This window comes from Halichoeres trimaculatus, unplaced genomic scaffold, assembly GCF_033239565.1.
Source record: "Halichoeres trimaculatus isolate MK-OKI-2021-1 unplaced genomic scaffold, fHalTri1.1 fHalTri1_scaffold_9, whole genome shotgun sequence".
NCBI classification, from domain to species: Eukaryota; Metazoa; Chordata; class Actinopteri; order Labriformes; family Labridae; genus Halichoeres; species Halichoeres trimaculatus.
In genome coordinates this window covers 23,428,638-23,452,007 of record NW_027437188.1, presented here as the reverse complement: position 1 = coordinate 23,452,007, position 23,370 = coordinate 23,428,638, and the positions used below count along the sequence as shown (strand labels likewise).

At 39.8% G+C, this 23,370-nt stretch overlaps 1 protein-coding gene and 1 long non-coding RNA gene across 3 annotated transcripts in view; one reads left to right on the top strand and one right to left on the bottom strand.

Moving 5' to 3' along the window:
* Window positions 1-265: 265 nt before the first annotated feature.
* LOC141797425 (uncharacterized) lies at window positions 266-22,669 on the bottom strand. 2 transcript variants are annotated; one of them, XR_012599072.1, is made up of 3 exons: window positions 22,606-22,669; window positions 22,149-22,355; window positions 266-1,008 (listed from the first exon to the last, which is right to left on the bottom strand). It is a non-coding gene; the product is annotated as an uncharacterized LOC141797425 (long non-coding RNA). The 2 variants fall into 2 exon arrangements; XR_012599071.1 differs by lacking the exon at window positions 266-1,008 and adding an exon at window positions 8,663-8,727.
* LOC141797423 (neprilysin-like) overlaps window positions 3,656-23,370 on the top strand; it is a 41,027-nt gene continuing 21,312 nt past the window's right edge. Inside the window, exons 1-4 of the mRNA XM_074678756.1 lie at window positions 3,656-4,274; window positions 8,554-8,730; window positions 10,010-10,045; window positions 12,155-12,316. Coding sequence (XP_074534857.1) covers window positions 4,232-4,274; window positions 8,554-8,730; window positions 10,010-10,045; window positions 12,155-12,316 — 418 coding nt within the window. The 5' untranslated portion in view covers window positions 3,656-4,231. The remainder of the gene's footprint in view (window positions 4,275-8,553; window positions 8,731-10,009; window positions 10,046-12,154; window positions 12,317-23,370) is intronic.

Here is a 23,370-nt window from a genome sequence, read left to right as displayed (position 1 = left end):
GTCAGGTAGCTCAATAAGAAGGGCAGGAGTGGATGGATGGGTCAAACTTCAGATTTGAAACTTTACAATATTCCACGTTCAAACTTATTTTGAATTTATGCTTATACTCTAAATAAACACCACAAGCTGTTTAGAAAAGTCCCAACAACTGCTAACTTTCATCAAATCTGGAATCCGTCAGATAGGGGAGTGGTACTCCAGATTCCTGGAAAAAAGATACACACCTAGAAACAGCAAACACTAATATGAGATGTAACCCCCCTGTTCTTTGAATGAATAAAAAAAGTGCTCTAAAGATCAGTACCATGGCTGTAAATGTCTGAGTTTTCTACAAAATGCACATTCTAACATTGGCTTTAATAGAGGATACTTAGACTTTTGGAGCCGCCCTCAAGTGGACATTTGAGGAACTGCAGTTTTGGCACCAGCACATTGCTTTTAATTCACAGGAAGCTGCTTCCTGTTAAGCCTGATTTATACTGCATTTTTGAATTGACGGTTTGGGCTACAGCAAATTTTTTGATTTGTGAGTCTGCATAGCCCTCTCAACGCAGAAGATTATGTGCTCAACATTTCTGGAATCCCACCACATTAGCCGTAAAATTAATCTCCACTGACATCTTCTCTATCTTTTCTTTGTATTAGTTGCTCTATGTCAGCTTAAGCTTAACATAATACGTTCAAAATTCCTGTGAAAATGCAAGAAGGAAACGTAGCAGGAAACACTGTACCCATTTGTTAAGAAGTATTGCAGCCTGTTTTATGCCCTTTTTTTAAACTTTCTTATGCCTGTGTTTCCAAATCAGCTGCCTCCAAAATTCAGCCTCTGTTTTTTTCTGCACAAAGTGTAACTGCACTGCAAGAGTTCCATCTCCACCAGGCTGTGTAAAAGGGCCTCATGTTATCCACTCGTTCCAGGTTCGTCAGATGTGCCTGTCACTTGGCTCACACTGTTGTTCCAGTTTAAGGACATCCTGCCAGCAATAAGGGTGCTTCTAGGAGAGGCATCTGTGGGTCATAATGAAGGGTAGGAACAAATGAATCTGGGTCTTGTGCGTTGGAGGACATGTTGGAATATGAAGGTGTCATTAAATTACTCTATTCTGTATTCTGTACACGTGTATTTTTATCAGCAAGCACAGCTGAGCATGGAACAAATGAGAAAGATAAGCTACAGCTAACAAATGACAACAAATTCTCATCTGATAAATTCCCCTGCATGTGCTGAAATGAGGTCATTCATTCTCCGCAGTGATTCACTCTATTTACTTTCTTCTCACTTTAATGCTAACTTTCTCTTTCAGACCCCACATCTTCTTGTGTTTGCCGAGCTAATTGCTCTTACACAAGTAACCCCCTGATGAACTTTGGTGATCAACATTAAAGAGGGCACCAGCAACAAGCCACATGTAACTTAAAAGCAACATTAAGGGATCAAAGTGAAAGGGTTTTTATTGGGTTATATTTAGCTCTGTCTCCATACTGTAACATGTATACGCTATTAAGAACCCAAAGTGGGTGAGAGCACTGAGATCAGAGAAAGCAGCTTTTACCTTTAGATGAATCACAAACAATATAAAGTGCTGGTTATGACCTTATTCTCTCAGTAAGTGTTCCTCCAGCCACTGTCAGAACCAACATAACAGCAAACTTTGATCATTATCATGATGCTTCCATGGCTGTTGACATGACATGTGATTGACAAGTGTTGTCAGGACAGTTGTGTATAGCAGACAGGGAATCTGCAAGCGTGGTGATATGAGTGTCAGATAAATGAGCCATAGTTTTCTGGGGTTTTTTATGTCTTTATCATGTCTATTAGTAAGCACTGTTAGGGCTTTTTTTTGGGTCAAATTTAAGCAAAGAGTTGAACCAGATATCTTATATACGCTCAGACTCACAAGTACATGGCCGTTATATCCCTCATGTTATCTAAAGATGTAAAACCATGTGTAGAAGTTATTTCAATCACTGATCTTGTTTCTTAAATTTGGAAATACAAACCCCAAAAGTTGGTAAGTCTTATCCAATGTTCAAAGACTGAATTGAGTGGTTTTTAAACTCTCTTTCTAATTAAAACTGAGCAAGACAACATATCAGATGATGAAACTGTTTCTTTCTCTTCTTCAGTTTTTAGTCTTCTGAAAGTCATATTCCTTTTACTGCTGTTTTAAGATTTGAGCTGCTCAGCAATTCAGGAGCTCCTGTTAGATTAAACTGTGTCATGACACACCAGATGTTTTCGACATATGACAAGACTTGATTCTTCTACTAATGAGTATAATGTTGTAATGCATGCAGAATGTTGTTTGGTATTGTCCAATGTAAGGTGTGCCCAAAACCAAAAGAGGTATCGTCTAGATGGCAGCACATGTTGCTCCAATTATTGTTGCTGTGTTAACTACCACTGTCATAGGCATTTATGCATCACCATACCATCAGGGATGCTGACTGCTGAAGTGTGCACAGATAACAAGCTGGATAGTCCCTCTCCTCTTTTCAGTTACAGTGCCAATGGTTTTAAAGAACAAAATCAGATTCGGATTTGTGAGATAACGTGACTGTTTTCAACTTTCTCTCAGTCCATATTAAATAGGCTCCGGCCCAGAGAAGCTGACGTGGTTACCTAATTATGTTTAAAACTATCTTTGCAGATAGAAACTATGAAAACCACCATCCTTAACAACTATTATTGTCTGTACTAATACCCTTAGTGCCCCTGGTGTTTTTAAACATGTTTTCCACAAAACAAAATATGTCTATTTATTTTTCTCTTTTATTTTATTTTCTCCCTTTTCTTTTGATCTTTCTTATCACAATTAATTTATCTTTTTTTTTTTAACTCTCTATTTCTTCTTAATTTTATGCTGTCCATTGTTGGTCCCTCTTGTCGAATACTGCCATGTCTTTTTATTTTTATTTTTTTATTTTTTGTCTTTTATATGTCATTACTTGTATTCTACATTGTTGTGACTAAAATAAATAAAAAAATAAAGTACTTAAAAAAAATAAATAAAAGAAAAAACTGTGCTCACAAAGAATGGTCTTTCAAGTGGCCTTGAGCCTATGCGGTGAGTTCCACTACAGAGTCAGTCTGTTTTTAATGCTCCTAGCATTGTCTTCAACCTCGTCCCTTTTTACACAAAGGTGTCTCCAGAGATTATTTGATGGTAAAATCAACTTATCACACAAAACCAGTGGTGTTATCTTGAGTTAAGGCAATCAATAAGTCTGGCAAAAACAGCTGATCTTGATGATGTCTTGCAAATGTGCATGCAGTATATTATTTAATAGTCAAGTCCTATTTTATTTTAACCGTCAAGTCCCTCTCACTGTGAATATTTTCTTTGATAAAACATAAAAAGGTTGTCAGCATGCTGTCAACCCTTTGGTCTGAAACCCATATAGGTAAAAACTTGTATATTTTGATGGAAAAATCTGAACTCTGTCACTGATTGTTCACTTTAAAGAAGCATCACCGTAATTTTCAGTTACCAGTTTAAAACTCCTCACCGTGGCTTCAAAACCAACCATTCGTGTCCGCAAGGAATCAAGGCAGCATTTTACCATAAGCTATTTATTTCTTATTTCCTCTGCATAGCCTCCTCCTCTGTCGTTAGGATGACAGCGGTTGGTGGTTTGCCCATTTTTGACAGCCTAACAAGTAAGTCTAGTAAAATATACAGGACGTCAACTCATCGCACTGTTCACCTGAACCTGCGCCCTGGAGCTACTCAGACGCTGCTGACAGCAAGTGCCGCTGACAGGGTCACTTCTAAACGCCGCCCTGACGGAGGAGGTTCGGCGGACGGGGAACTTCAGGAGGCTGCTTCACTGCCTCACTACATGTCATAGGCTCTATAAATATGGGATCTTCCCCCTGTGGATCACACACTTGACCAATTGCGCTGCGCAAGTGTCTGATGGTTCATTTGAATTCAGCGATCCTCAGATGAGGTACAGTATAGCCTAATAGGTAGTTAAAGTGAAGGGTCTGTGCGTGAGTGTGTGCTTGTGAGAGAGTGTGCGTGTGAATGTGCACTCCTAGAATAGAAATCCAAAGGAAGAAGAAGAAGAAGAAGGAGAAGAAGGAGAGAAGAAGAAGGAGAGAGGCGGGATCGGTGTGTGCCTTGCCGAAATCCAGGGTGAAGCAGATAGATAGGCTGGAGCAGATCGATCAGCACTTCGCGCTCCCTTTGTGGAATTGATGGATGTTTGATCACTGGATGGGATGCCCATATATATCATCGACCGAAAATTTCCCGACACATCTGGTAAGTCGCTCTCGCAGCCCGGGCGCTTCTCATAACGCTGTGCCATCTGTGCGCGTTTTTCTCTGTATAAGTGTGTGTGTGTGGGTCCGCGCGCGCCAGTGCACTATTTTTGCGTATGCGCATGCCGGCTTGGCGACACGGGCCGGGGCAGCGTGCACCAGTTGATCATGCCACCCCCCGTGGAATTCCCGACGTGCAACAGGAGATGAGGAATTGGCGTGTATTGAACTGCGTCCTGCTCAAATGACCGCGCGTGTGCTGGTGCTGCTGCATATCTTTTATCACTTTTGACACCTCTCGGCATCTAGTCCAATCAGAACAGTTCAGTCCTATTTGTCCAACCGGGTGTCCTATACCCGTGTGCTTTTTGTTCTACTGCCGAGCTTCATGCTGCACAGGGAATTTTTAGAGTTCCAGTACCCCTTTAAAAGTTCATTCTCTCTTTTCCAATCATGCTGCTATCCAATAAAGCAATTTAAGAGCTAGACTTCACCTCTGCCAGATTACAGCACCTTTGGGCATCAAACTGCCTCTCACAAAAATGATCCCAAAGTGATTCTAGTCTTTAGTGTGCTGCTATAGGCCCCTTGCTGAAAATGATGTCCCAGAGAAGGTGTTATTTTAAGTTAAAGTAGGCCACATTCCTGCACTTATTCAAACTCAATTAGGTACATGGCATGTTCATGGCTCACATGGATGTAGGTTGTTAAAAATGAGAACCTCTGTGCAAGCAGTCCCCTGTTGGGTGGTGTGTGTGTGTGTGTGTGTGTGTGTGTGTGTGTGTGTGTGTGTGTGTGTGTGTGTGTGTGTGTGTGTGTGTGTGTGTGTACCGACACGCATGTTTTTCAGGTGTCCCAGTGAATGATGGGTTTAATTTTGAAGGCATTTGTGAGGTCTCGGAAGACATAGGACATTTTTATGTTTTTAGATATATCATGATGGACTGACAGAGAGGAGAAAACAAGAAAGAAGGAGTTCTGACTGGTGGTCCTTGTCTTCAACATGTAGGCACGAGAGCAGAACTTAGAGAGTACTTAGGGGAAAAAAATACCAGAGCAACATTATTAAAAGTTAAAACTGTGAACGTGAGACAGGGATGCATCACTCATGTACCTAATGTGCTGACACACATCTTGATAAATTGAGAAGCAATGCTTGTAAGTTAAAGCTCCTGTGAGGAGTTTTTAAGTTGCTGTGAAAGAGACTGAAATAATCAGAAGTGGTTATTTGTGGCATACAGAGGAAAAAGAGACCATTAGATAAATTACAGGTAATGCTGTTTGAATTTTTGATATCTGTAATCACTGTGATGGGGTAGGAGTTAGATGATGTGATTTGCAGCAGGAAAACACATTTTAGACCCTTTCCACCGCAGATATGTAATGTAATGTAATGAGCAATTTATTATACTACCAATATTATAAACTATTTTAAAATAGAATCAGTTTTTCAAAATCAACACAGAAGAAGTTCCTCACTGGAGCTTTAACAAGAATAAACTGCATTTGCAAATGAACACTGCCTCAGTGCCAATTGGCATAAAAGCTCAAGGATGCACCCCAGGAACAGAGGCTTTAGCCCTCATCACAGTAATCACTGGCTCAAGTTTCCTGCCAAGACCCCCTGCTGCAAGTCTTCCTCCGTTATTCAACCCCCAGATGTCCTGTCTTTCCTCTGCTGTCCTTTCAATAATGGCAAAATATCAAAATAGTCACTTCCAAAATATGCACTCTGCGTTTGAATTATCCAGCGAGCGTTTTTCGATTGAAAAACAATGTCCTTGGCCTTCATCAAAGGTGTTAAAAACTGAGTGAAAAGGAAGGTTTTTTTCTGCATCTTGTCAAAGAAGTTAATAAACACTGTTGTAAGACCAGGAAATGAATGCTCCGTAGTCATACACGCCTTCACTGCAATTTTCAAGGCCTAGCTCATACATTTTATTGCAGAAATGATTTAATTTTGCCACATCACAGTCAACAAATGAACTTAGGAGGGCAGTAGGTTGCCAACTCAAGACTCCATGACGTGCAAGAGCTCATCTACATTCTTATTAGTGCTGTTCTACAGGCATTCACTAACACTGCCAGCATGGGGGGGTCTTCCCACCTCTAAAGTCTAAGCTGCATAGCCCAAGTACCAGCATGTGTGCATTTTCCTTTATCTTATTTTGTAGCAAATAATGTTAAGACTTATCTTTATGATGCCAATGAGTCCTTTTATTGACGTCACACAGCCCATAAAGCGCTGTGTAAAAGACTACACCCTTGCGTTAATGGGTTTTTAAACTGATGCTAAAATATTGCTTTGATAAGATAAAGTTACAAGAATCATTTAATTTCCCAAAATACACAGCTCATTAAAATTACAAGGCAAAAAGTGTTTTTACACGGTTGTGACCTTATTTTAGGTAATTAAAAAGTGGTTGTAATCAGACCTCATATCACCCCTTTTAACCACAATCCAAAACTGAAATCGCACAGAGTGCTGGATCTGTAGAAGAACACATCAGATAGCATTATGTGTGAGCAGCAGTGGATTTTAACAACATGCATCAGCCATATAATAACATTCATATACCTAACCAGAGGACACACGTGATTTAGGACCCCTCAGTGTCTCACTTTGATTTTATGGCTAACCACCTCCCAACTCTTTTACCACATTCCTCAACTTCATCTTTATGTCCCTCTTCCTTTTTCAATAAATTGCACAGGAGCTTCATATTTTTGGAATGCAACATGTCAGTTTCACAGCAAGAAAATATATCGTACAGCCTCTACAATGCTGACATGCACACATGGTTTTATAGGAGCTGTGGGATGGCTGTCACGGTGATGTGTTTGCTGGCAAGATAGGGAGAGGCGAGAAAAAGTTGAAGCTTTTGCCCTCTCTCCTGCACCTACAGATAAGTTGACAGGAAGTTGTGATTAACGCATCACCTCTTGTCTTCCAAATGTCTCATTAGTTCCTGTTTTTATGCTGCCATTCTAAAATCTCCTGCTGTGTGTGGAGTTGACTTAATGTCTGTCGTAGAAAAACATAAGTCAAAGGCAAACTGTGGAGAGAGAGAGGTATCCATTACGTGAATGAGGCTGCCACTCTCTTCTAGTGTATGTAATGATCCGTGCTGAAGTCATGCATGCTGTAATGTTTGTATGGAGTGAGGAGAGCGGCGTGCTGTGCGTGATGCAAGCGGTAATGGCCAATTACCAGGCGGGATAATGACAGTTACCTGAGGGAGCTTACATTAGACTATTGTTTAGTCATGAAGAGGAATCGCAGGGGATTTGACATTCAGGAGAAGCTGTGTTTATGTGTGAGTAATTCACATGGGTTTGTGTGTCTCTCTGTGTGTATCTGCTTGCTCAAAGGAAGCCAAGAGACTTTGTCCTTTGGTCGGGGGCTGATGCTCTCATCTTATTCAGCATGTTGGGAGACCCACCCATCAGCACCAGCGCCTCATGACACCAGGTTGTAAAAGTGTGTGAGGGCATGACTATGTGTGTGTTGGTGAGGGATTAGGGATTAATTGCCTTTAGAGATAGACTTCACTGCTTGTTACATGAACTTTGTAAAGTTCTCACTTGGCCCCAGAGAGGAAAACAACAGTGTAGAGTGAGAAGCAGAGGGAAGGTCTGTCTTTGTTTCCATCCCTCAGAAGTGAGTGTGTTTTTTCTGGATTTTGTTTTTTTGTCTTAGCACCAGAGGGTAAGGACTTCCATTGTTCTCACCTTTTGCTCTGAGACTGGTTTATATATATAAATACTGAGGCTTTTTTTCAGCATTTGCTTTCTTCTCACTATCGTGCGTTTTTTATCTCACTTTCTCTTTGTATTTTCTCTTTTCAGCTGATGCCCTAAAAAATCTTTAGACTTGACAGAATGTTTGTTTTCCCATTGTCAAAATTAATAAATCTCAGCTGCAGCTGATGTGTTGCAGAAGTGAGAAAAAAAGTCTTCGCATTTGAGGAGCTACAAAGCAGAGTATGTTTGACATTTGGACTGATGAGTTCGAAGATAAATGGATTTTCAGAATTGGATTTCTAAATGGTGCTGACATGGTAAAATTTGTTTTTCAAAACGAGGCAGAGGTCAAATGCACAAATTCTTTAGATGTTGCAGATTCTTTGGTTCAATTTCAGACTTGATACGAGTCATATCTTGAACATTATGTCATCCAATCCTATTCTTTTTGTCTTTTCAGTGCAGTTCGGGTTACTTTCACCACTAACAAATCTCCTTTTATTATCTCAATCTTATGCTTCTCCCTCTCTCCTCAGGTGAGTTGATACAGTCGGCTACTGCAGGAGGAGATCTGAGAATGACAGAGACCAACCCCCCCAAGTCGGCTAAAAAGCCCCGCTGGACCTCTCTGGAGATCGGCCTAATTACCATCGTGTCCTTGCTCTTCATTGTCATTGTCGCCCTCGTCATCCTTTTCGCCACGCAGAAAACTGGTGAGTGTGAGAGAAAGAGGAGTGGATAAATATCTGAAAGCCCAGTGGATCCTTGTTTTTAAAAAAAATCTCCAGACTGCAACAAAAGACCAGAGTGATCTAAAAAGTGTGTCATGTAATTAAAAAAAACTATTTAGGGAGCCAAGAGCTCAGAGACAATCTCTACTTTTCTCCTGCCTCCACAGTACCAAGTGAACCTCTCACAAGTTTCAAAGTCCTCCTTTTAACCACGTCCATAACTTGACCATCACTTAAAGCTGAGGTTATGGTTAATGGTTGCACAGCATTTGTTAAAGTGAATAGAAGACACTTGAGCAGTGTGCTTTTAAAGTAAAGTGCAAAAGTACAGCCACTGAACTAGAAAGAAGAAAAAGCAGCGCGCAAAGGTTCTTTTTTTTTCTAAAGTCTTCTCTGTGTTCTCAGGCAACAGCATGTAACTCAAAACACTGTGCTATTTCACATTTCAAACCTCTGTGCAAGCTATGAAGACTCTTATATCTTGCTGTAAATGTCACATAATAAGAAATGGATCATTTCCCCGGCTTTCTTCGCAACAGGGAACTGATCGAACCAGCTTCAGATCAATGTCACAATTCATGTATCCTATGGGGTTTCCAATCATTAATATCTTGACTGCAGCTTCTCTGCCTTTGGTACGAAGATATCACAAGGATTCAACTTGTCAAATGCCTGAAGAGGAGTTGTCTGCTGGTTTGATATTAACATGGATGATAAACAGCTCACCCTCTGGGTTTAACAATTGACTACGGCAACAACCATGAAGTTCAGCAGGTCAAGGATGCAAAACTTTGACCAAAAGACAAGCTCATTTCCTCAATTTCTGATGATGCTAACAGGATTAGTTGCAACTGTGTGTTATCTTATTCTGCCATGTTTTGATGAGTGTGAAAAAAGCTGTGTCAGAATGAAATTCTTAATCGCTGTGTCAATGTTTGCATCTGCGTGCTCACCCACCTGTGTGCACATTATGAGACAGCGTATCTAAGGTCATATGCTTGTTAAATGATTGCTGTGTGTGTGTGTGTGTGTGCGTGTGCATCTGCATGTGTCAGACTGTGTTTGATTTAGAGTTAAACACCTACATTATTCCTGACAGGTTGAAAGGAACATTTCTAAGTAGTTTAGAGTTGTGTGCATGAAGGATGAGATGGAGAAATAAATCAAGGAAAAGGGGAAAGGAGAGAATGAACATTTGACATGATGACTGATGACTGCAAAAATCCCTCTGAGTGATGATTTGTTCTGCATTTTCCCGTAGATGAAATCTGCACCACAGCTGACTGCACGCAGTCAGGTAAGCACTGTTTGTTTCTTTCTTTGTGCTTTCTTTATTGTCTCATTCTGATGGCTTTGATTTTTCCCAGAGGAGAACAGAATGGGGAAAATTGAGACTGCAGCACAAGCCGAGGGAATACAGACATGCTTTGAGAAAATGGCCTCTTCAACTGTGAACGTGTTGCCTCCAAGTCAAAACAGGGATCAAACAAACACTCATGATCAGCAGAAACATGTTGCAAAGGGTTATTGTCCTCAGAGCAGCTCAAAATAACTGTGTGAGACAGGCATAGACACCGGTAATGAGTGTGAGCATGTCTACAGCTTAAGCAAATCCATTAGAATACATGCACATTCACAGCTGAAGTACTTACACATATCCAAGTTTTAATGCTTTCTCTAAAGTTCACCTACAGGGTTTGTAAAATGGAGTTTCGAGTTGAGACCATTTCATTTCAAACAACTACTCAACCAGCTCTCCCCACTTATCTGGGGTTAGATGTGTGTGAGATATAAAATCCATCCAGTGAGTTCCCTGTGATAGACCCTGGAGGGCCTACCCTGGGGTCGCCTCCAAGTCGAATGTGCCTGGAAAGCTTTAAACAGCATGTACCCAGAGTGCATCCTAATGAGAAGTAAAGTAGATTTAATGCTATCAAGGACTCTAATAAAGTCTAAAATTGAGACATAATAGAACATACTAATCTATTCACAGAAAATAATATAAATTATTTTGAGTGTATCACAGAAAAAAGGCCACTTGTTCTGAAATCAACTTTTCTTTCTCCAAAAAAGTGTCCTCAACAACAACAACTTACTGTGAGTGTCCCCATAAATATTTCAGATGCTTGCTACCACTAAAAACAACAATCAATGATTCTAAGAGAAAAAGAGAACAACAGAAAACACCAGTAAAATACCACAAAATGTCCTTAGAGGGAGTTGAATAAAACAGTATCATGTGTTCCACTGTGACCTGTCTGCCATTAGACCTCACAAGATATCCCAGTAGCTGTTAGGTATGTGCCTCATCAGTCCTGTTCAACAGGTGTGTAGATAATACATACTCATATTTTCTTTGTATGTATTCTTTGCACAGACCATGGCTACATATTCCCTTGTAAGAGGACAATAAAAGTCTGTTTTTCCATTAAAAGCTAAGTTATTTTAGATTTTAAAGTTGTTTTTTGGGTGTATTCAGCAAAATTATGGACCAGTATCTAAACATAACTGGGTGTTAGACGAGTTGCTATCTTAGACACAGTCTCTGATCTTCTTCTTAAAAACTTTTTGTGCGCCATCGTCTTACCTCTAGTAAATTAAGAAACAATAACTCCATCAGCTTGCTTCCAGCATTAGCAACTAGTTTTGTCAGTTTTGAAAGGCAGCCTTGTTACAAGAGGTCTCTCAGCTGCCCAGGGTACTTTTACTGCAGCTCACAAAGGTAACATATGTCCAGTAATGGTGCCAAACTGTTTACTAATAGTGCTATAACAATGTATGTTAAAAAAAAACAAAAAACAATGACATCTCCTTGTATGACATTCTAAAAGTTAAAGGGTATCTTGGTTCAGTAAAAAGAGTGGAAACAGTCAGCTAGCTTCGCTGTTACTGATAGTAATAGAGCCGTGCTATTAAAGCCAGCAACAACTGTAACATATAAGACATATGTAACAAAAGTGTTCAAATGTAAAACCGTCAATAAGGTTTAGGAGATGTTGTGCAGTCATCTTGGCTAACTGAGTGATATTCGGCCATCTTAAAGTGGTTAGCTAGGCTAATTGGCGAACACACCTTTCTTTATGTTTGGTGCTCATATAATGGTTTTTGTAGCGTTAGTGCAAACAAACCAGATAAGAGTTTAATAAGATACAGTTAAATGTAATGTAACATTAAGACTGATTTGTTTCCCCTCAGAGATTTCTGTTTTGCAAATTTTCAGTCCCGACTGAAAGGCTGCTAGCTTTAGCTTTCCATGGAAAACACAAAATGCGTACATTCCCCTCAAAGCCCAATCAAATTTGATGGAATTTTAGAAAATGTCTGGTATCTGTAAATAACTTTACAATAGTTAATCAGCTGTCTTGCTTCTGGCCCTCAAAGCTTTTTTTCCTTGGTGTGTCTGTAGCGTCTCGCCTCATTGAAAACATGGATGCTAGCGTGGACCCTTGTGACAACTTTTACCAGTATGCCTGTGGAGGCTGGCTGAAAAAGAACATTATTCCTGAGACCAGCTCAAGATACAGCACCTTTGACATCCTACGAGACGAACTGGAGGTCATCCTTAAAGGTCAGACGCCCACGTACACACACCTACACACAAAAGCTAACAGAGAGGCTGCAGCATGGAAAGGCAGGGTTACAATGTGCGACACATGAAGATGTTGAAAACCTAGGGCAACTGTTTCTATTAGAGCAATACTGCATTTCATTTATGTACAGTTGTAAAACAACCCCTAACTGTGCTAGTTTCAACTCACTTGCTTTTTAAGAGCAGTGAAAAAAAGGCTCTGTGTTATGAGCTAAGAAGGACATTTCTTCAGGGACTGCAGCTCTGTAGCAACACAGATGCCATGGGAGTTTTACCAACATATGGGCCGAGTTTGTCAACAGAAGTGGCATTATCACTGCGTACGCATCTGTGTGTGGACATGATTTTCAGTCTGCCTCTGAAAGACGTCAATACATGGCAGCGGGAAAACCTTAATTACCATTTTGTTCAAGAGTCTCTGGTATTTTGCCACCCTTTAGCAAGCATCCAAGTCTTGTTAGTGTCCTTGTGGCGTGGTTTATTCAGAGAAGGTCAAGTTACAGCGCGTGAGCCCTTGTAGATTTGTGTTCTAGGGTCCTTACTTCACCTCAAGTTGTCCGTGAGAAGGCAAGCGGAGTCTCAAGCAGTGGGTGCTAAATCTTGAACAGGCACAAGCTTCCCATGGACGAGCAACACCCCTCATCTACCGTAAATTTACAATTTATACGCCACCACAATAAAGAGTTTTTGGATTGGTTGCTCGGAAAACAGAATGATTCAAGGGGTAGAGGAAGATTGATCCTCAGCTGGAAAGGAAAACCAGGGTTTAAAGTGCAGCCGGTCTTGATAATTTGCACCAGCCTTCGGCACTATATCTGTCCAATCTTGAGGGAAAACACAGTCTTGTATATTGGAGAAGCTCTTTTTTCCATCCTTTCTACACAACCTGCCCTTGACTTGTCCAGTGATGACATGCAGATTATACTTCAGGAGGACAAACTTGAATGTGGGTGGCAACAGATGAATTTGTTCATTCAGTCCAAACTAGATAAGCAAAACATCCAGTCATCCCTAATCACAACATTTAAATGTTTGAAAGGAAAAAAGGAACAACATGAAATCTTTGGCCAACATCTTGTCTTAAATGTTTAACCTTGTTTTTGTTTTGTGTCATAACAAATTTTGAGAACTCAGAGAGATCTCAGAGCCATTACATCCATTTTACTTTGAGATAAATACCTTTCACCGGATCAATAAAGCACTCAGTAACATTTAGACATGCTTTTATCGTATTCACTATTTTTTATTCTCTCTCATTTTCAGCAGTGCGCAAAGAGAGAAAAGTTAATTCAAAACCAGTTAAGAAGCAATTACAAAAGTGTAAAATTGGAATTCTGGCTCCCATGGTCTCATCGCTTGAATAGGACTTGCTTGAAAATGAGTTTCTTTGTTTCAAACATACTGAACAATCTTTGCCACACAACTACTTATTACAACTACATGCCTCGCCACTATGTCATTACTCACTGGTTTGAAGCTGTTCTTTTGAAGCCTTGAGCTCAGGATTTTTGCTGCACAGTGTTTACCAATGGAGAGTATAAATTGAGACAGAGGGTACTAAACTCATCTGTTTCCACATAGTTGTAGTGCAACTGTAGAAGTTATTAGGCACTTTTGCATTATCTTTACTTTTGAAGGGAAAAAAATATGAAAAGATTTTTAAATGTGGTCACTGATTGCAACCTGCTTTAGATGTTAAACTTTGGAATGAACAATAGTGGCTACTGTCTAAAAAGGGAGTATTATGCTTTCCTATATTTTAAAGATGGGTATGAAGTGTTTACAACAGTAGTTGAAAAAAGGTTTTTATGAAACACCAGTGTGAGGAATGTAGTTTTATCTATTTATCTCTTTATTGACTGTAAATCATGTAAAGCTACTACAGGGTTCCTAAAGAGACTTTATAAAGTCTGGAAAGAAGCACAATACCCCTTCTTTAAATGAAAGACCCACTGGTGATGTGGTTTAAAGTAGCACAAAGATTAGCAGGGGTTTGCAAGATACTTTCATACAGACGTGGAGAATTTTAGACTTTAAAAATGCATGTTTTATCCATAATTTATTGGTACAGGCAAGAATAGTTGTTTTTTAAACCAAAAACGTACAAATGAAATGTGTCATTAGATTTCTCTTTCATGCCACATGACCCCTGAGGTGATGTAAAGAGAAATGAAGGAATCAGTAGCTGCAGATTAATTTACACAGCAACATGTGCATCTGCTTATTAAATGTTTTATGTCCACACCCTATTACAGTTGAGACATATTAATTAGATTTAGCCTGTGGCTTTTTAAATTTAGTATAATATATTGTTTGGCTGTTGTGTCCTGTTGTATTGTTCTAATATCCGTTTTTCAATTGACCTTTTAGTGCTTGTGCACCGCTCTGAGCAATGTTTGACCTCTGGTAGTTTCTAGCGCAGTTGTTCTTGGGCCACAGGCTAAAAAGTTTGTGTATAAGGAGTGAAAATATGTCTGCTTAGGATGGTCGGGTTGAATGGAGGAGTTAAGTGTGATTGATCAAAGTTGTGCCAAAATAGACAAGTTCTGGCAGCAGAACACTAGCGCTGATACAAAGTAGCTTTCTGACAGCAAGATAAAGTTGCTGAAAAATTCAAAAGCATACACTTACATTGATATTAGTGATAGACTCTTCCTTAATTTAAATGAGGTACAATACACTGTGAAGGTGATAGTCTGCAGAAGTTGATCCAGAAGTTCTGTTTCAGCCCTTTTGATGATTTTTAACCAGGAACTCTTGTAGGTTATACATTTAACTACGTGATCCGTCTGCAAATGTGCATGCTGCGTTCAGTGAGTGCCATGCATGCTTATACCTGATCTCTGCCCACTCTTGTTAAAGCTCATGTTCCTACAGCATGTTGCACCGTGTCCTTTCAATCCTCACGTGTGGAACAAGCACACATCAAGTTAAAGAGAGAACTTGACAGGAAGCCAGACGCAAAAACAGCATGGAGCATGTGGTCACAATGAAACGGCATGTAAAGACAGACGATTATACATCACTTCATATGTATGTTTGTGTATTTTCCTTCAGAAGTTCTGATCCATGTCAATCACATCCAAACCATAGACTGTATATCGAATGGACAGCGTAGCTCTGCAGTTTACAATTGCACGGTTTTGAAGCCAATATACTCCTGTCAGAGGTGCCATTGTCTGCGCATTAGAGAATGTGAGTGGAGCCGGGTGACAAAAATCCATTTTTTTTCTAGATCGAAACTCTTCTTGGCTCTCCCTTACTTACTACTCCTTAAAAAAACTATGCAAGAACAGCAGCTGTCAATTATCGTTAAACATGACACAAAACCCCTATTTAACCTCTAATAACTGATGAAAAAAAGACTTGAGCACAATTCATCCCAACTATATCTTCATATGGATGTGGGAAACATTTAAGGTGTATTTATTTTTTTAAAGTTTGACCACAGCTTATCTGGAATGAACGGGGAGACAGAGTTTTTGACCTATATGGCAGCAGGTCACCAGGGGGAGCAGTTTCTATGGCAACCTCACTTCGAGCTGAGCAAGATGACGTCCATTTTTTATTTTTTTAAAATTTTTTTACAGTCTGTGATCCAAACTGAACTGTGAACTGTCAACAAGCTGCTACAAAGTCACAATGTTAACCACACGCTCCTTGCTCCTTTAAACTGAGCCATTAACTTTAAACCTATCCTGCATATAAGATCTGAAACATTGAGGACATGTTGGCTTGAAATTACACAAAAACATCAGCATGAGAGGTTATAAATATATTCATTTGAGCTTTTTATTGTATGGTACATTGCTTATTGCAACTTATGGCCCATCTGTTCTGCTCAGTTCTCCATAGCTGTCCTAACAGCCATAAAAGTCACACATGGGGGGAAAGAGAAAATAAACATTGCTCAACACGGGCACGTTCAAGGCTTTTTGTAACTGAATGTGTATATACATAGCACATGTTGTCATTTTACACTTTGTTGCATTTTTCTGCAAATGTGCAAATTAACCAGGAGGTCTTGTGCACACTTTGTGTCTGTCAAATGGAAACAAAAGTAGAGAAGACAAACAATAGACTTCCGATGTCATGCTCTGCAAAGTGCAATGGTTGAGAATCATTGAAGTATTTGGTGTAAAGCTGCATTTATAGTAGAAAGCAGCAAAGCGGAGGAAAAAAAAAAAAAACGTCCTTAATCACTCAGCAGCCTAAATCCCCACCAACCGTCAGTGTTGTGCTCATTCCTTCAGGGTGTCTGGCTCACCAGTCAAAGCTGAAATGTCTCCGACTGTACTTTACACACTGTGTGTGTGTTTGTGTGTGTGTGTGTGTGTGTGTATGTGTGTGTGTGTGTGTGTGTATGTGTGTGTGTGTGAGATATAAAAAGAGAGTGTTGTGTGTGTTTAAGATTATATGAGATATTCCAATCAAGGCGCGAGTATATTGCAAACCAAGGCGCGAGTATATTGTGCTTCCTTTGACAGCTACAGTAGTGATTGAAACCTACCAGTGCTCATGGTATAATTTTCCAGTAAAGGCTCATGCATGTGGATATGTAGTCCCTGACAGTGTTAGTCCTCAGCAGAGTTTTGACCTCTACTCTGAGGGTGACATCAAACATGTAACCTCTGATCCTGAGGCTGGCTGCCGCCGCATGCTCGGATACCACCGCCTGCTGATGGACAGATCCTTTTCCTGTCAACAGCTGCAGGGGCCTGGAAACACCTGGACACTGTGGCGCTTGAGGCAGTGTGACGGCAATAAAAAAGTCTGCGTGCATGTTTATATGTGTGTGAGTAGCTGTGTAGATTTGTGGTTGCTTGTAAATGCCTTAGATTGTTCTCTGCTGCTATAAAAGGCCATAAATGATTCATAACAAGGATCTGCTCTCTGATTGAAACCAAAGCTTTGTGTGTAAACAATCAGGGGGTTTGTTTTCCAGCTCTCCTGGATCAGGTGTGTCATACTGTGCAATAATGTGCCAAATTGACCATGAGTGTTTTAATTACTCACTTATTAGTACAAAGTAGACAAAGGGGAGCACAACAAGTACGATGAAAGAGAGGGTTTTTGGACCACAATAAAAAATAATTACAATGAGTGCAGAGGGCGCGTGAAAGACAGGAGAGTGATGGAAGGAAAGGTGCACGCAAACCATGGGGGGGGCTCAGAGTTGAAGCGAATAAGAGCTCTGTTGATGATGGTGTGCTGAGAAAAGCTTTGAGGATAGGTCAGGAAATGTGGCACAGCATGAAGTCGTCATCTCCAAGCTAAACCCTGTGTGCCTACTACGTCCATCTGTGTGTGTGACTTTTATGGATGTGCGCTCACTGACTCCAGGTTTAAATCCAAGAGATAATTCTAGCCAGCACATAAACCAGCTTCTGTTTCTTGGCGGATTAGACATTGCCACAAGCGTTGAAGCATGTCTGTGAGGGAGGTGTGACGGCACCCGAGACTGGGTGTCTATGTTTTCCCTTTGATAATAGTGATTAAAAGAGAACTGATGTCAAACAGAGCTGGCTACTTTGAGACTTTTGAGATTGATGACGGCCTTCCTGATATCAAAATTCCACTCTGAGCTGTTGCAAAACACTGTAAATGCTGTATTCCTTATAAAACTATCAAATAAAGATAGCAAACCAAGTTATGTGGCCAAGTAAAATAAGATTAATATTTATTCATGCATCTACTCCCTGCCAAGCAAAATATTATGCACAGAAAGTAGAATGAGTTAACCCCTCTTGGATGCCCACAAAGAGCAGGACAGAGTTCAGACCTCCACCAAGCTATGACACAACTCTGAGTAGAAGTAGCCAAGAGGCATTACTTTGACTGACAACACGGTGCTGAGTAAATGACAGAAAAGCTATACTGTGTGGACAGAAGAAAAGACTTTCGCTTGATGGCAGGGTTAATGGAAAAGTCAGAAGCTCACCAAAACAAATGGTTTGAAACTCACTAGAAGAAAATACGTTTTCTAACTATAAATTTCAGGAACTCTGTTCAGGTGGATAAATGTTTTTATCCAGCTCCATAACAGTTTCAACCTACTCTTAAGTCAGTGTTCCCGTGCAGAGGGGAGAACATGAGTCTTGTATCTTCCTTGAGATTACGGTGGTTGATCCAAAAGCTGTCATTTTCACTTTTTGTCCAATAGTTGTTTCAGAGGAATCTCATTTCTCTTTCCTGGCAGTTAAATGGCAGTTGGCTTCGAGTTACCCTTTGGCTTAAGGCCCCATTAATACAGTGAGGAAGTCATTTAGAGGTGTGAAGGAGCTGTAGCCAATCCAGACTGCTCAAGTGTTGATGTAAAGACACACCATTCCTCCAAAGTCATTGAAGACTTACCAAGATTTTTAACGCAAAGTGATTTAAAGCAGGGGTTGACATCTTTAGATAAAAAATAGCTAGAGTGAGCTAGAACTTGAATATGTCCAACCAAAAAATTGCCAACCAGAGCACATCAACGTTCTCTGGGTAACTGATGGAGAAAAATTCTTATTAGGGAGTGTTCAGGAGTGAAGCTCTATGCATCATTGTCATTACTAACCTTATGCAACAACATCTCTCTGCTGTTCTTGTGTGGATAGATAACTACATCACTGCTTTGCCTTGTTTAAACTTTAGCTGTGCACTGAGTGTGAAGCTAGAGTGCTTACAGGTAAGGCAACCAGAGAGCTTTCTTTTCTAAGAGTTCTGGTTTTTAATCTGTTGTTTTGAAAAACATTCAAAACTATCTGCAGTCTTGCATAAGATTTTTTTAGAGTTAGGATTCAATGTTATAAAGTGAGGGACTTTTTCTTTTTTGCATTTTAATGCAGACAGGTCTAACAACTTTAGTTCACTGTAACTGGACCTCAGACTAAGAGTTTCCGGCCCCTCAAGGTCTTGATAGCGGAGCGACTGTCTGCCTTTATACCAGCTTAAAGAAGAATGTGCTACAAGAGTCTAATCCTCAACATCAAGGCTAGTAAAGCTACTCATAATCATACTGGATTTGGTTCAAGACTCTCTGTATTGTGTGGATGCTAACCAGTCCACATGCATGCAGATCAAAATCTCCACAAGAGCAGGGAGCTGTGAGCCCACCACACACACACACATACACATACGCACACATACGCACAACAGCAATAACAAACAAAAGCTTGAAGATCTCCCGCTATCAGTGAGGGCTCATGCTTGGAAACACTGAGGTTTAGCGGTGAAATAAAAAAAAATTATGAAGAGAAGTGGATCAGATGAAAGCACTGTGCCAACGTTGTTCAGCAGCAATATGTTTCTGGCAGCATGTGCAACTTGTTGAGGCATTTGAAACAGCGCTACACACACACACACACACACACACACACACACACACACACACACACACACACACACACACACACACACACACACACACACACACACACACACACACACACACACACACGTGAATACCACTAAAACTACAGAAACAAAAAAAGACTAGCGCAAACAGCTCCCTATGGCATTTAAACAGCCTTTGGCTGATAACTGAGCTGGCCAAATCGATGAAAAGTACCATTAGCATTTTTATAGCAATGGATCTAGGAGCATACTCGGTTGTTGAAGACAGACGGTTTAAGCACACGCTAAAGATGATTGAGCTGTCATTTGAAATCACTTGTCCAGATTTCAGCAGTGTAGACATACAGTCCTTTTAGCCCCTTGTCCAAGGCATCCGCTGTAATATCTGTGATCAGTGAATGGACATTCAGAGCTACCCATTTTTTTTTTTTAGAAAGAAGTTTTTATTTTGTTATTTTTAAGAGTTTTTTCTGTGCTTCAAGGACACTGAAAAAGGCATTCACCGAAAAAAAAAAAAAAAAGTATTTAAAAGTAGGGCTAAATTCCTGAAAAATTTATATTTTGTGTACTTTATCATACAATCTTGTATTGTTGGAAGAATTTTGTCATTTTCTATCCTTTCTTTATATATTTTTTTAAATATAATGTTTCATACAGAATGTTATAAAAAGAAATATGAGCAGGCCTACAGTCCTGAACTGTTGATGCTGCACTTTAGATAATACGCTAAAGGGAAGCTCCAAACACAGAAAAAAAACTTTTATGAGCTGCATTTTGTTTCCCTTACTTTGCACAAAATGAACTGTACCACAGCCTTTAAACCAGGTAACTTCCAAAGTGTGATTCTTGTGTGTCGATACACCCCTACTTTACCTTCTTCTTATCATTTTTCAACTTCAGATGTGCTGTATCTGTTGTCCAACACAAACACACAATAACTTCTGACCCACATTAATCAGAAAAGCACAGGAACTTACAATCTTTGTTCAGAGGAACTTTTCTTCCTGCTTGTTCAGGAAGAATGGTCACGACTGATCCAGGGAAGAAGTTAAGTTTAGTTTGCTGCTCCCTTTTATTGGAACAAATTATTAAAAAAAAAAAAAAACTTCAACTCAATGAACTCGCCTTGATTCAGGTGTGACTCTTATTTGAGGATAATGTCCTAAGGATGTGCCTGTCCTGCCTGATATATTTATCATTAGTGGTAGATTGACTTAGATGTTCTACTTTTTATTAACGCTTTTTGATGTACACTTAAAAAGAGATTTCAGTTTCCCTTCTGGTTAAAAAGAGTAAAAGATGAATAAGGTAGCATTGAAGATACATCAGCACCTTTGCCAAATGGCTGACTTATTGAATATGATAATCTGATGCACCTCATCTTCAGTGAATACCTGAGTAAAGCTGTAAATTAGTCACAATTTATTGAAGGCGCAGAGGGAGTTGTTAATGGGCAGTTGTACTCATTTGCATGAAATTATAGAGGTGTTCTTCGTCTAATGTTTCTTTATAATGGCTTTATTGCTGCAACAAAAATTGAAAGCAATGACTGAGGAAAAAATATGTCTGATGTTTTTATACAACATTAAATGATTCTTTTATAGCCGACTGAAATTCAGCAATCATTAAATGCCGACTCATTTAAGTTTCAACTTTCACAAATAGCATCTGAGTGTTTTATGTGTACCCTAAACGCTCGCCTCATGATGATAAATTGGAAGAAAAGAAAGCTGAAGAGAGTGCAGGCGTGATGCTTTGTCAAACCAAACGCAGTCAAAGATAAAATGGCAATACAGAGAGAAGAGAAACTGAAAATGTGGATTCTCTCTCATGTGGAGTGGTTTGGTTTCAAATTGACAAGATGTCTCAAACAAACATCAGGTGGCATGAAAATCCATTCTCAAATAAACCCAAACACACACGCGAACACACTCGGAGGAAGAGAAAGAAGGGGTGTGTTTGTGTGTGAGTGAGAGGGTAAGCCTTTGCTGTGGTTAAATATTAGCACCAGGCAGTCAGTAATCCAATCACACACACATGATCTGTGCCCTTTTGCAGGAAGCGCCCTGTGAAGGGTCCCTATCTCAGGACTTCATTAAGATTAAATGAGCACATAAATAGTGCACACATGGTAATGAGAAAATGGGAGGATTAGGAAAATGAAAGAGTAGAATCAGGATGATGTGAAATTCAGTCATGCAAGCTCTCAGACAAGTACAAGTAATAGAAAGAAATGACTGGAAGCACTGAGCAAATGAAAGGAATTAAAGGAGATTATGACTTAATATTGAATTTAATTCAGAATAATTTGAGGGCAGTGCTGTTGAATGACAGCCATGCGGATTTTGATGAATTATGTAATAACAGAGCAGGTGTTTTTTTAAGCCTCAATGCTCGGATGTGACGTGAAATAAATTAGAGATTAAAAAGAAGGATAAACCTTGAATCAGAAAAGATAACAGCTTTATCGGATTACCTTTGTTTGAGGTGTTTGTAAAGTCGGGAATCTTAGACAAAATTTCCTCGTCTCTTGCTTTTGATGCAGACTCACAGTGACATGAGTGATGTCTTGTCGGACTCTGGGGAGAGTTTCCTGTCAGTCAGCTGTGTTATTTAAGATCCATCCTCCTTCCTGTATTGATCCTGGAGTTGCATTCAGACGTGGAGTATGATGGAGTATATCCTGTTGAAACATTTATGAGGGATATCTTTATGTATGACAGACAATACAGACACTGTGGTTAGAGGATACATTTGAAATAGTAGTTGATCATTATCTGAATAAGCTTGTTTCTTTTGGTGCAAAGTGTAGATGAGAAGATTAATGGTACAAAAAAAACCCACTGACCACAATCATCTGAGTGGGTTTTATGTGTAAGTGCTGGTGTGTAGAGAGTGTGTGTTACAGCATGAGCTGGACCTAGATATCTCACCTGAAAAGGCTAAGTGGATATATTCCTGCTTCTTTCCCAGTTATCCAAACAAAGGGATAAAGTTGACTGAACCGAGCTAAAACCTCAAATTTCTAACTGAAAACATTAGGGTAGCACACTAAACACAAGAAGGTTGGCCGCATGCAGCATTGGGATTACAGGACATGACATCACAGGGGCTTAATGCATGTCAGGAAACAAGCAACAGGTGTGGACACAGGTGACACCAGTGAAGGTAATCAAGGTAGCAGGAACAGAAGGGCAGGAAGTTAAATTACATCAGAAACACAGGGTGCAAGAACTTCAGAATAAAGGAGTTTGTTCTACCAGATAACTTGAGACATGTCAAACAAATGAAAAGTCAGTAAAGAAAAAGAGCACACCACCTGAAATTTGAATTTATGGATAATCAGTCCAGATGTAGTGAGTGTAGGCAGTGCAAGAGATGGGTTTGGGTGTGCTCAGGCAATCTCTAAGAAATGTAACGGTAAAAAAAAAAAGGAATTCTCAACAACTCATTTTCAATCAACCATATCTCAAAAATTAAATAAAGGTTAGTCAGGTGAAAATACAGCAGCATGAATTAAACCTTTGACCTCACTTTTTTTTTTTTTTTTTTTTTTTTTAGTTATGAGTGCAACATTTCATTAGTTAAGCAACAGTGTAGTGTACCACACAGTCTATGGTATGATCTGCTATGCTGTGCATGTCATCATCAGCCTGACGGTGGAGGTCTGCAGCCAGACCCCTCTCAGGTTTCCTGTT